We start from the raw sequence: 13,586 nt of genomic DNA, 5'->3' as shown, positions 1-13,586 counted from the left end.
TCCCGCTTCTCCTCCAGCCTCTTCCACGCTCCGCGTGGCCCGGAAAACCCAAAGATGCCATTTCCGCCACCAACCTAACGCAGATAGATTTCTCACAAGTAGCGCAAACCTCTTTGCCTACTTGACCACTACGAGAGTTGGCTGTTCTGTACAACTGCTGCTGAATCTGTACGACTATCGCAAACTTTCTGCAGCAGACTACACCACTGTCTAGCAACGTGACACACAACCACATTCATTCAATCAGTTATGAAAAAAAGAGAAACAAGGAAAAGAAAGAGAACTGCTAGTGAAAGTGGGCTACCGGATTAATGAAAGGTGGTTAGAAGGACCTTTTAACTTGGAATAAATATTCGTTTCTATTTTGATAAGATTCCAGCAGGCTGAAAAGGCTGGCTATTTGTTTTAAACGTTCAGAAATGTAGAATTGTACACTTCACAAAATAAAAAAAAAAACACAGCATAGTATCCTATGACAAAAAATATCAATTAGCCACAATAGTAATAAGTAAAGAACCATCTATGGGTGATGAACCTAGGAACATGCACTAACCCCCCACAAATTGCTCTTGTATGGACACTGAACACAAGATTAGGCTAGTTGCAGTGAACTCAGACGCGTTTAAACGGTCACTCATCCCACACTCTTTATGTGAACGGAATTGGATAAATCCTGATCCGTGGTACAGTTGGGATATATCCTCTGCCAAGGACTCACAGTGGTTTGTGCCAAGGAGATGTACAATACAGGGTTATTCGTAAGTGCTTCCGAGGTTTCAGACAACAACTGAGCGAAAACTACGATATGTACAGAAAATGGACACTCATCAGTGCATGGAATTTTTATCTCCCATTACATACGCTCTACATGGGTAACATTTATGATGCAACTAACTTCTGTATGTGGCTGCAATTAATTGAAGTTGCTGATACAAATTGCCTGGGAGGGCACTACAGCAGCCTGCATTGGAGAGATCTTCATTTGGGCTTCCTGACGGCAGGAGAAAATCGATTCAGTGTGACAGTACGAAGTGTATCATATGTGTATGGTACATGTTCTCACGTGCCTGCCCCCTAGTAAAACTATGCCACAGTGCATATTCTGAATCACAACTTGGAGAGATGTTCTGTCTAGTAATATGTTTCATTTTTCCTTACGTTTTGTAATTTTCTCTCAGTCACCTTCTGTGAACCTAGAGGTACTTAAGAATAACCGAATATACTGCAGTACGGTGGTGGTAAATATTGTAAAACAAGACAAAGAATCGACTACAGAGAACCGACAGATGTGAATGTAGGCTGCGCTAGTTGTCCAGAGCTGCAGAGGCTTCAACATGGACTAATATGGGGAGTTGCATCAAACCAGTCTTCAGACAGATCAACACAATACATATATGTTTGTGTGGCTTATATGTTTGTATGTATGATTTTCTGCTGATTTGTCTGTGTTTTGTAATTTTGCACAGTTTGAATGTACGTTTGTGGTGCGTGCATCACAAGTCCACGTCAGACAATTGTGCTTCTTTCAGATGTTCGGTTCTGTGAAAGGCCTGCATACGTGAAAGTAGTCGCTTTACGTGCTGGGAGCAACTGCATTCGACTTTCCTCGCATTCATTCAGGCATGCCGTATTTCAATGCCCTAACTCTGCACTCTGCAGAAGGGGTGCAATCTACCACTAATAAAGTATTTTAATAAGCTTCGAGAGGAATAAGATTTACAATAAACTTATTATCTTCTTTTCACGTCTAGGGGTTGATTCTTGAAGCTGAATTTTTTCATAATATAGGTTCTCATGGTTCCAATTCACGTAATAACTTCTGAAGAATTGCCTGAATAGTTAATTTTATTCTCTCACATTTTTCTATATCGCACTGTCTTTACCATTTTCACATCAAAGCCGAAAACTACATTGATATTAAAGGTGACTGAGCCACAGTAATGGTTTCTACATTTATCTCTCCCGAACAGCAAACCTGATCCTGCTCCACCGTGTTTCACTGACCTGAGTCGCCCAGCAGCAAAAAGGAGCTGTAGTGCGTGCAAATTGCTGTGGCCACTGGATGAGGTATGGGGAGAGCAGTGGCCAGTGGTGGGGGTTGCGAGCAGGCGCTGCAGGGGAAATGCCGAGCGCTGGAAGGGGCGCGCCATCCTCAACTGAAGCCTGCACTCACATTTCGTGTAAATATTAAGTGGGGCCCCTCCACGCCCACACATGCATGGTGACCATTCAGAAAGAGCAACTGTCAACTCTGCTTTCATTAGTATCTAAGAAGAATTCCGCCGAAAATGCAGCGATCCATTTTCGCCTGGCTTGTCAACCATTTATAACTTTCAGAGAAGCATCAAGAGTAAAGCCTACACGTATCTCTGGTTGCCATGCCAAAATTTGCTTCTTCGGCCAAAGCACAGCACAGTTTACACTGTCTCACCTCACTAAAATATTCTGGAAACAAAGTTGCTAGAGAATTCTGAAACAGAAGTGTACTGAGGAACTAAGGAAAAGAAAAGTCAATAGCGCATCCTCGATAAAAAGTGTAATGTCTTCGCATATGGTGTTCCAAACACCACAACATTCCTCATTTCACCAGCAATCGATGACCCTCATTAATGACATTCTTTCACTACGATACATAACGAAGTTTTGCATAATAACGATATGCAAAAATACTCTGCTTTTTGTCTGCTATCATTTGCCAAATTCTCATTCCGATCTCTCAAACCGCTAATGAAATATGAGAAACGTGGTGCACATTTCACTCTGGCTTTATCGCTGGCGCAGTTGGATCGCAAATGAGTGCGCTATGTCCGACCAATTATCTCGAGATTGTTGACAGATAGGTACTTCTACCCAACTCTAAAGAAAAAAATCAATATTTTAACTAAATTTCGTAAACAACAATATTTTATGTACTATACACCACAGCGTGTCCTGCGCCAGCTGCATTGTTGGACAGACTGACTGCTCGCGCTCGCAGGCAAAAGTAACAGCCGTCCGGTACACGTACCCATTGGCTCACTGCCGCCACAGGAAGGCTCGTTTCTATTTACTCCCATTCAGTATGATATACCACACTACTGCTAGACAATGTTTAGCAAAAATGGCTCTGAGCACTATGGGACTTAACATCTGTGGTCATCAGTCCCCTAGAACGTAGAACTACTTAAACCTAACTAACGTAAGGACATCACATATGTCCATGCCCGAGGCAGGATTCGAACCTGCGACCGTAGCAGTCGCGCGGTTCTGGACTGAGCGCCTAGAACCACTAGACCACCGCGGCCGGCTTAAAATGTTTAGCCCAACTATGGAAGGACTAAAATAGTTAGTATTATAACTAAAGCTACTGTAATAGCTAAGGTTACCGTTGACCCAGTGCATCACACAGAGACGACTTTTGGTTAACATACAAACTATATGAAAAAATAATGAATGCATACCTCAGTGAGGCAACGAACTGACCTTGTAGTTTTTCACCACAGCTGAGGTATGTTGTTCTTAACTATTTCACTATTTTCTTTGTCATCTAAAGAATCAGATGCTATCATGCAGGAATATATCTCTACAACAAAACTAAATTGATGTGAGTCTAATTCTATCAGGTGGTGGGAATATATCAGAAGCAATACATCTACATCTACATTTATACTCCGCGAGCCACCCAACGGTGTGTGGCGGAGGGCACTTTACGTGCAACTGTCATTACCTCTCTTTCCTGTTCCAGTCGCGTATGGTTCGCGGGAAGAACGACTGTCTGAAAGCCTCCGTGCGCGCTCTAATCTCTCTAATTTTACATTCGTGATCTCCTCGGGATGTATAAGTAGCGGGAAGCAATATATTCGATACCTCATCCAGAAACGCACCCTCTCGAAACGTGGCGAGCAAGCCACACCGCGATGCAGAGCGCCTCTCTTGCAGAGTTAGCCACTTGAGTTTGTTAAACATCTCCGTAACGCTATCACGGTTACCCAATAACCCTGTGACGAAACGCACCGCTCTTCTTTGGATCTTCTCTATCTCTTCCGTCAACCTGATCTGGTAAGGCTCCCACACTGATGAGTAATACTCAAGTATAGGTCGAACGAGTGTTTTGTAAGCCACCTCATTTGTTGATGGACTACATTTTCTAAGGACTCTCCCAATGAACCTCAACCTGGTACCCGCCTTACCAACAATTAATTTTATATGATCATTCCACTTCACATCGTTCCGCACTCATACTCCCAGATATTTTACAGAAGTAACTGCTACCAGTGTTTGTTCCGCTATCATATAATCATACAATAAAGGATCCTTCTTTCTATGTATTAGCAATACATTACATTTGTCTATGTTAAGGGTCAGTTGCCACTCCCTGCACCAAGTGCCTATCCGCTGCAGATCTTCCTGGATTTCGCTACAATTTTCTAATGCTGCAACTTCTCTCTATAGTACAGCATCATCCGCGAAAAGCCGCATGGAACTTCCGACACTATCTACTAGGTCATTTATATATATTGTGAAAAGCAATGGTCCCATAACACTCCTCTGTGGCACGCCAGTGGTTACTTCAACGTCTGTAGACGTCTCTCCATTGATAACAACATGGTGTGTTCTGTTTGCTAAAAACTCTTCAATCCAGCCACACAGACGGTCTGATATTCCGTAGGCTCTTACTTTGTTTATCAGGCGACAGTGGGGAACTGTATCGAACGCCTTCCGGAAGTCGAGGAAAATAGCATCTACCTGGGAGCCTGTATCTAATATTTTCTGGGTCTCATGAACAAATAAAGCGAGTTGGGTCTCACAGGATCGCTGTTTCCGGAATCCATGTTGACTCCTACAGACTAGATTCTGGGTTTCCAAAAACGACATGATACTCGAGCAAAAAACATGTTCTAAAATTCTACAACAGTTCGACGTCAGAGATATAGGCCTATAGTTTTGCGCCTCTGCTCGACGACCCTTCTTGAAGACTGGGACTACCTGTGCTCTTTTCCAGTCATCTGGAACCTTCCGTTCCTCTAGAGACTTGCGGTACACGGCTGTTAGAAGGGGGGCAATACCAGGCAATACCAGGTTGTAAACACACAGCTGTAACTTTATTTTTCCCCTCAGTGCCTCATTCGACCACAGACTGGCCACTCCAAGCATTTGTGCTCAAATGAGCCACGCCTGAGGACAGCACGGAAGTAAAGTCCTCAGTCTAAAGACTTTTAGTGTACATGTATTTTTGGATTATGAGTTTGCATCACGGTATGTATTTTTACCAGTGTGTATGTGTGTTTGTGTGGTATGTATTTTCGTATCTATAAATATGTAAGCTTACGTGTGACTTTATGGCTGTGTGATGCTTGTATGTGTTATGTGGATATACCATCTATGTACTTGCTGGCAAGTGAACGAGTTGTGTTGCTATGCAGAGTGATTATCTGATAAAAATATTTTTGTAAAGAAAATTGGAATACAGATCAACATAAACATATTTTCCGCCCTTTTTATTGCTCATGAAAACCACACATTGAATGTTGTACTGGCATACAGCGAGACCTTCAAACGAGGTGGTCCAGATTGCGATACACACCGGTACCTCTAATACCCAGTAGCACCTCCTCTTGCACTGATGCACGCCTGTATTCGTCGTGTTATACTATCCAAAAAGTTCGTCGAGACGCTGTTGGTACAGATTGACACACTCCTCAACGGCGATTCGGCCTGGGTCCCTCAGAGTGGTTGGTGGGTCACGTCGTACAGCCCGTTTTAATCTATCCCAGGCGTGTTTGATAGGGTTCATGTCTGGAGAACATGCTGGCCACTCTAGTCGAGCGATGTCGTTAGTGCCAGCCGGAGTGGCCGTGCGGTTCTAGGCGCTACAGTCTGGAACCGAGCGACCGCTACGGTCGTAGGTTTGAATCCTGCCTCGGGCATGGATGTGTGTGATGTCCTTAGGTTAGTTAGGTTTAATTAGTTCTAAGTTCTAGGTGACTGATGAGCTCAGAAGTTAAGTCACATAGTGCTCAGAGCCATTTGAAATAGCCATTTGATGTCGTTAGACTGAAGGAAGTCATTCACAAGATGGGGACGAGAATTGTCGTCCATGAAGACGAATGCCTCGGCAATACAGTTACACTATAGGTTATTCACTTATCGTACAGTTGTTACGGCCCCTTCCATTGCCACCAGCAGCGTACATAGGCACCTCATAATGCCATCCCGAAACAGCAGGGAACCTCCACCATGCTACACCCGCTTGACAGTGTATCTAAGGCTTTCAGCCTCACTGGGTTGCTTCCAAACACGTTTCTGACGATTGTCTGGTTGAAGGCGTACGGTACACTCATCGGCGAAGGGGACATGATGCCTGTCCCAAGTGGTCCATTCAGCATGTTGTTGGGCACATCTGTACTGCGCTGCAAGGTGTTGTGGATGCAAAGATGGACCTCGCCATGGATGTTAGGAGTGAAGTTGTATGTATTTTTTACCAGTGTGTATGTGTGTTTGTGTGGTATTTATTTTTGTATCTATAAATATGTAAGCTTATGTGTGACTTTATGGCTGTGTGATGCGTGTATGTGTTTTGTGCATATACCATCAAAGTACTTGCTGGCAAGTGAACGAGTTGTGTTGCTATGCAGAGTGACTATCTCATCAAAATATTTTTGTATAAATAAATTTCATTTTTAAATATTTTTTGCAATGAAGGTTAAATTCCTCTTATTTAATAAATTGCTATCATACACTCCTGGAAATGGAAAAAAGAACACGTTGACACCGGTGTGTCAGACCCACCATACTTGTTCCGGACACTGCGAGAGGGCTGCACAAGCAATGATCACACGCACGGCACAGCGGACACACCAGGAACCGCGGTGTTGGCCGTCGAATGGCGCTAGCTGCGCAGCATTTGTGCACCGCCGCCGTCAGTGTCAGCCAGTTTGCCGTGGCACACGGAGCTCCATCGCAGTCTTTAACACTGGTAGCATGCTGCGACAGCGTGAACGTGAACTGTATGTGCAGTTGACGGACTTTGAGCGAGGGCGTATAGTGGGCATGCGGGAGGCCGGGTGGACGTACCGCCCAATTGCTCAACACGTGGGGCGTGAGGTCTCCACAGTACATCGATGTTGTCGCCAGTGGTCGGCGGAAGGTGCACGTGGCCATCGACCTGGGACCGGACCGCAGCGACGCACGGATGCACCCCATGACCGTAGGATCCTACGCAGTGCCGTAGGGGACCGCACCGCCACTTCCCAGCAAATTAGGGACACTGTTGCTCCTGGGGTATTGGCGAGGACCATTCGCAACCGTCTCCATGAAGCTGGGCTACGGTCCCGCACACCGTTAGGCCGTCTTCCGCTCACGCCCCAACATCGTGCAGCCCGCCTCCAGTGGTGTCGCGACAGGCGTGAATGGTGGGACAAATGGAGACGTGTCGTCTTCAGCGATGAGAGTCGCTTCTGCCTTGGTGCCAATGATGATGGTATGCGTGTTTGGCGCCGTGCAGGTGAGCGCCACAATCAGGACTGCATACGACCGAGGCACACAGGGCCAACACCCGGCATCATGGTGTGGGGAGCGATCTCCTACACTGGCCGTACACCTCTGGTGCTCGTCGAGGGACACTGAATAGTTTACGGTACATCCAAACCGTCATCGAACCCATCGTTCTACCATTCCTAGACCGGCAAGGGAACTTGCTGTTCCAACAGGACAATGCACGTCCGCATGTATCCCGTGCCATCCAACGTGCTCTAGAAGGTGTAAGTCAACTACCCTGGCCAGCAAGATCTCCGGATCTGTCCCCCATTGAGCATGTTTGGGACTGGATGAAGCGTCGTCTCACGCGGTCTGCACGTCCAGCACGAACGCTGGTCCAACTGTGGTGCCAGATGGAAATGGCATGGCAAGCCGTTCCACAGGACTACATCCAGCATCTCTACGATCGTCTCCATGGGAGAATAGCAGCCTGCATTGCTGCGAAAGGTGGATATACACTGTACTAGTGCCGACATTGTGCATGCTCTGTTGCCTGTGTCTATGTGCCTGTGGTTCTGTCAGTGTGATCATGTGATGTATCTGACCCCAGGAATGTGTCAATAAAGTTTCCCCTTCCTGGGACAATGAATTCACGGTGTTCTTATTTCAATTTTCAGGAGTGTATTTTAGCTGAGTTTTAAATTGTCATGTGAAGAGTGGTAAGTAAACAACAAGAAAGGAAAATATGTTACGGTTTGGTCTCGTTCCTGTTCTAGGTACCGCACTGAGGCGATGCGCCAGCTTATCACGACAGGAGTTCATTCCCCGGGGCGGTTCAGAGCGCTGGGCTCGATCAGCAACCGACCCGAGTTCGCCGTGGACTTCGAGTGTCCACTGGGCTCCCGCATGAATCCGGTGCAGAAGTGCCAGGTGTGGTAGAGGATCCGAGGGGGGACACCGAACTGCCGGGGCCTGTCTCCGACCACCGAGTGCTTGTCGCAGCCACCGAGTGGCACACTCGTGTCACTCTAGACCTCGAGAACAATAGGGAAACTAATGAGGCCAGCGACTGGCCGATACACTAGCAGTGGACCTCTGTTTCTGTGCAGCTATCACCGCTGGACCCTGACAACTAAATCATGAGGCAGCAGTCCTGGAAGAGACTGGCAGTCCCATCTGAAGAACTTCAGAACAAGATGGCTATAGGCTCAAATCATCCTTGGCTGAGATTTGCAACTCTACACGCAGGGCAGCACTCTTTTGGTTTTGATAACTGGGTTGCCAGAACTCTGGGTGGAAAAGTCATTGGGCAGAGATGGTGGATGCTCACTCTGGTGGGAAAGCTGGTATCTCGTGGCTCTGAGCCACGTTCGGATTTGGCTCTAAGTTATGTTCCCAGTTTGTCAGTTGCAGAGTGCGAGAGGTGACAGCTGCGAAGCTACATGCAGCCTGTTGGACCCAGTATACACTTGCAATGTGGCTTGATGGTTGTGATTTCTGAAATTTTGGACAAGGCATGTTACTACGTGATGTGCGAGTAAATACATTAGCACGTGCCGCGAAAAATAGTGCTTCCATCAAGTACTATGAGCTGAAGTTTTGCTAATTCTGCCACCATATTTAAATGCTGATCACACCTTAACGTCCCAAGCCCAAAATGTTGGAAATCACAGCCACAACTGCACACTCAACACCAGCAAGCCACAAGCTGTGTACACTGCCGAACGGACTGCTGGGCAGCCTCTGGTGCTGTGGCACTCCGCAGTCGACGAGCCAGGAGACTGGCTCGCAGCAGACTCCCACCGTGGCTCAGACCGAGAGCGATTAGCTTCTCAGTCAGAGGCAGTGGACACCATCTCTGCCCAGCGACACGTCGACCCACAGTGGTGCCAACCTAGTTACCGAACCAGAATCGTGCCGTCCTTGGCACAGTGTGATTGTGGTTATATCATAAAAACCTGCACTTCTTTAGAATGGATAAACAAACCTGTGTGCAAAACCTGTTATTTTTATAACAAATGGTAATCAATAATTTTAGATATGACTTCCTTTCTTACAAAAACTGTATATTCGTTCTACTGCACAAAATCACAGGGAGCAAATCGTCACTCTTCACAACTGGTAAACTATGGGAAAAAGGGGAAATTTATTGGACAAAAAGTAATGATCTTTTCACTGCTCAACCAATTTAGTAACTGTAACAAATAGTTTGTGGAGCACAGATTTGTGCTGCCTTGTTGGTAATTAGTAGGGTTCACTGAAATTCTAAGATACACTGAAAGGTCATGAAGAAAGAGCTAGTCAAATAGCATGGATTAATTAAGATGTGACAATAAAAAATTAAAACATCACATTACTGTCTTTGATGCATGCTCCAATCACAACAAAACGAGGATATTACAAAAGATAGTGACCTCCATGCAACAGTCACCAGAAAAGCGACTGACTGCCAAGAAATTATTAAGTCTCATAAGCAGAACAGTTTAGTGAATAAGTATTGGAGAATGTGTATGGACCATAGGGTCTGAAAACTAATTTCGATATAACATACAATTCGAGGCGCAACACGATTTGTCATTACAGTATATGTTGGACAGAATTATCAGCAATGGGATCATTTCTATGTATTTGGTATTGTCATTGACGAAAATTGCTGTAAATAGTGCTTGAGGTTTCGAGAATGTAGCAGTAAAGTTTAGTTTCTTTGAAGGGTGCTATGAATATTTATTTAACTGCACAGCAGTGACGGCCTCCCTCATTCAGAAGCAGTGTCGAAGAAGTCGGTAAGTGTATTTACCAACTCGGATTACTCCTTAAAATAAGATACTCCTGTTGAAAGAACGGAATGTACTGATCATGTTGTAGATTGTTTCACGAGTATCTTCACTCAGTGTACATCAGAAACACCTTCTGTATACACTCATTTCGAATGGAGACATTACGCACTCTATTAACATATGATGTAACCAGTCTACATATGTTTAGCATTGGCTTGTAGAATTATCCACTTGTGTACGAATTCCTTCTTTAAGACATTTGGACCACCCTGTCCATGAGAAGGCTACGATCAAGAAATTATGCAGGCCCCAAGTGAATTGCATGGCCAAGGCTAGTTGATACAAATACTAGACATTCTGTGTGCTATTGCCTTTGTATATGGAGTGAGGGAAAATAAACTAATGATACACCATAGTATGTACTCTCATCTCTCTTTATCTTCTTCTTATGGAGTCTACATGAGATAAACATTGGAGGTAGCAGAACTACTGCACAAGTTTTGTCCAACACTAGGTCCCCAGATTTACCCAGTAGAGTTTTCCGAGTACGGTTAACCTCCTCTTGTACCTCAGTAGCACTTTTGTATGGACTTTACTAGCCTGCTATGATTCCAGGAGCATGTCTACAGATTTTTTTCTTGGCTTATGCAGCCGTGTCTATTTAATAAGGATTCCAAACACTGGAACAGTACTCTAGCTCTGGTCGCACTAGCGTTTTGTATGTGATTTCTTTTACCAATGCACCTCACTTCCCCAGAAACCTCACAGGGAATTGAACTGTACTGTTCACTTTTCCTGATGCTGATTCCATACAGACACTCCATTGTAATAACGCATCTTGCGAGTTAACAATGTTTTCCATAAATCTCAGACAGTAGCATCGTACCACACAATTGAAATACTGCGAGTCGAGTTAATATATTTTTTCCTGGCAGCACAGCTACAGTTCCTCCCATGACATGCTCTCGCAGTTCCTTTGCTTTTCATCAATAAATCATCAACATGCAATCCAGCACCGTCAGGGTTGTCGAGAGTTGCAGGTACGTTGCAACAATCTCAGACGGAAACGTCTGTTCCATTATGCAAAACCAAATTGGATTGGATTAGATTGGATTGGATTGGATTAGTACTTGTTCCATAGACCATGAATAAGACACTTTGTAATGATGTGGAACATGTCAGGTTAATAAAAGGTGTCTATACAAGATATTACATTAGACAAAATATTACATGACACTCAATATTTTTAATTTTTTGTGGGCTGTTGGGAAATTACCCACTTACTATACCCAAAAATTCATTTTAATTTCCTTTTAAATGCTATGTGGCTATCTGTCAGACTTTTGATGCTATTAGGTAAGTGACCAAAGAAATTTGTGGCCAAAGTTAGATTTAACCTTGAGTAGTGAAGATCATCCTTTCTCCTAGTGTTGTAGCCATGTACACTGCTATTACTTTTGAATTCGTTCGGATTGTTAATAACAAATGTCATAAGTGAATATATATATATTGTGAGGCTACAGTGAAGATTTCTAGCTCTTTAAATAAGTGTCTGTAGGAGGATCTTGGATGAGCTCCAGAAATTATTCTGATTGCACGCTTTTGTGCAATGAACACTCTTTTACTCAATGATGAGTTACCCAAGAATATGATGCCATACGAAAGCAGAGAATGAAAATAGGCGTGGTAAGCTAATTCACTCAGATGTATATTGCCAAAATTTGCAATGACCCTAATAGCATAAGTAGCTGAACTCAAGCGTTTCAGCAGATACTCAGTGTGTTTTTCCAGTTCAACCCCTCATCAATGAATGCACCTAGAAAGATTCTACCTTAGCTACCAATTGCTGATCGAAGTCTATATTAATTAATGGTGTCATTCCATTTACTGTGTGGAACTGAATATACTGTGTTTTGTCAAAGTTTAATGAGAGCCCATTTGCAGAGAACCACTTAATGATTTTCTGAAAAACATCATTTACAATTTCACCAGTTAATTCTTGTCTGTCAGGTGTGATAGCTATACATGTATCATCAGCAAAAAGTAACAGCATTGCATCTTCGTTAATATAAAATGGCAAGTCATTAACATATATTAAGAACAGCAGAGGACCCAAGACCGAACCTTGCGGCATCCCATTCTTGATTGTTCCCCAGTTTTAGAAATCACCAGTTTTTTGCATATTATGTGAACTGTTTATTTCAGCTTTCTGCACTCTTCCAGTTAGGTATGATATATACCATTTGAGCACTGTTCCATTCATACCACAGTGCTTGAGCTTATCTAGAAGTATTCCATGATTTACACAATCAAAAGCTTTTGATAGATCACAAAAAATCCCAACGGGTGACTTCCGGTTACTCAGAGCATTTAATATTTCAATAGTGAAAGTATGTATAGCATTTTCCGTTGATAAACCCTTCTGGAAACCAAACTGACATTTTGTTAAAACTTTATTTTTACAAAGATGTGAAGCTACTCCACATTACATTACTTTTTCAAGAATTTTGGATAAGGCAATCAGATTGTGCGGTAGTTGTTGACATCACAGACGTATCCCCTATTTTATGCAGTGGTTTAACAATGGCATACTTCAGTCTATCTAGAAAAATACCCTGTTTCAGAGAGCTATTACATATGTGGCTAAGTGAGGTGACATGGTGATTAGCACACTAGACTCGCATTCGGGACGACGACTGTTCAAGCCAGCGTTCCGCCATCCTGATTTGGGTTTTCAGTGAATTCCCTAACTCGCTTCAGGCAAGTGCTGTGATGGTTCCTCTGAAAATCCATAGTTGAATTCATTCCCCATCTTTCCCTAATCTGACGGGACCAATCACATCGCTGTTTGGACCTCTCCCGCAGTCAACCAACCATAATGCAAACCTACAACCACCTGAGGGACACAAGTCTTATGGTACCACTTTGAAACACACATGACAAGGGTAATGTTTTAGTGGCGTTCGTCTACCTACTTTGTGACGTCACCCACTGTCGACACAGAGACCAAAAGGAATACGGGCCCCACAACGAACTTGTGACACCACACCAGTAGGCTTGTTCGCCGAAGTTCTGAATTTAGTTCCTTAAACAGCATTGGCTTCACTACTACTCCTTTTTCTGACCTTTTTGCTTTTCTCAACAAGGCTCCCACAAACTAAGATAAATTTGGACATCTCTGTATGGTATATTACAGAACTTTGTTTCAAGCATTTCATCATACAATCGCATTCACCATGGAGGTCATCACATGAGCATCATGCATTATATGAGCATCATGCAGAATATCACAGAGTTCTTCAGCATAAACATAGTATTTAATCTTACCTTCTTCAGTTACAGGTTGTATTAATT

General features: G+C 43.9%; 1 protein-coding gene across 4 annotated transcripts in view; it reads left to right on the top strand.

Annotated features, from left to right (window-relative positions):
- Positions 1-9,801, top strand: part of LOC126294960 (neprilysin-2-like) — a 385,930-nt gene extending 376,129 nt beyond the window's left edge. For all 4 annotated transcript variants that reach the window (XM_049987185.1, XM_049987183.1, XM_049987186.1 and 1 more), the window contains exon 15: positions 8,232-9,801. In XM_049987185.1, the coding sequence (XP_049843142.1) occupies positions 8,232-8,394 (163 nt within the window). In that variant the 3' untranslated portion in view covers positions 8,395-9,801. The remainder of the gene's footprint in view (positions 1-8,231) is intronic.
- Positions 9,802-13,586: the final 3,785 nt, after the last annotated feature.

The sequence above is a fragment of the Schistocerca gregaria genome, chromosome 11, assembly GCF_023897955.1.
Source record: "Schistocerca gregaria isolate iqSchGreg1 chromosome 11, iqSchGreg1.2, whole genome shotgun sequence".
Taxonomy (NCBI): Eukaryota; Metazoa; Arthropoda; class Insecta; order Orthoptera; family Acrididae; genus Schistocerca; species Schistocerca gregaria.
Note: the sequence above shows the minus strand (reverse complement) of the source record. Positions and strands in the feature narration are given on the sequence as shown.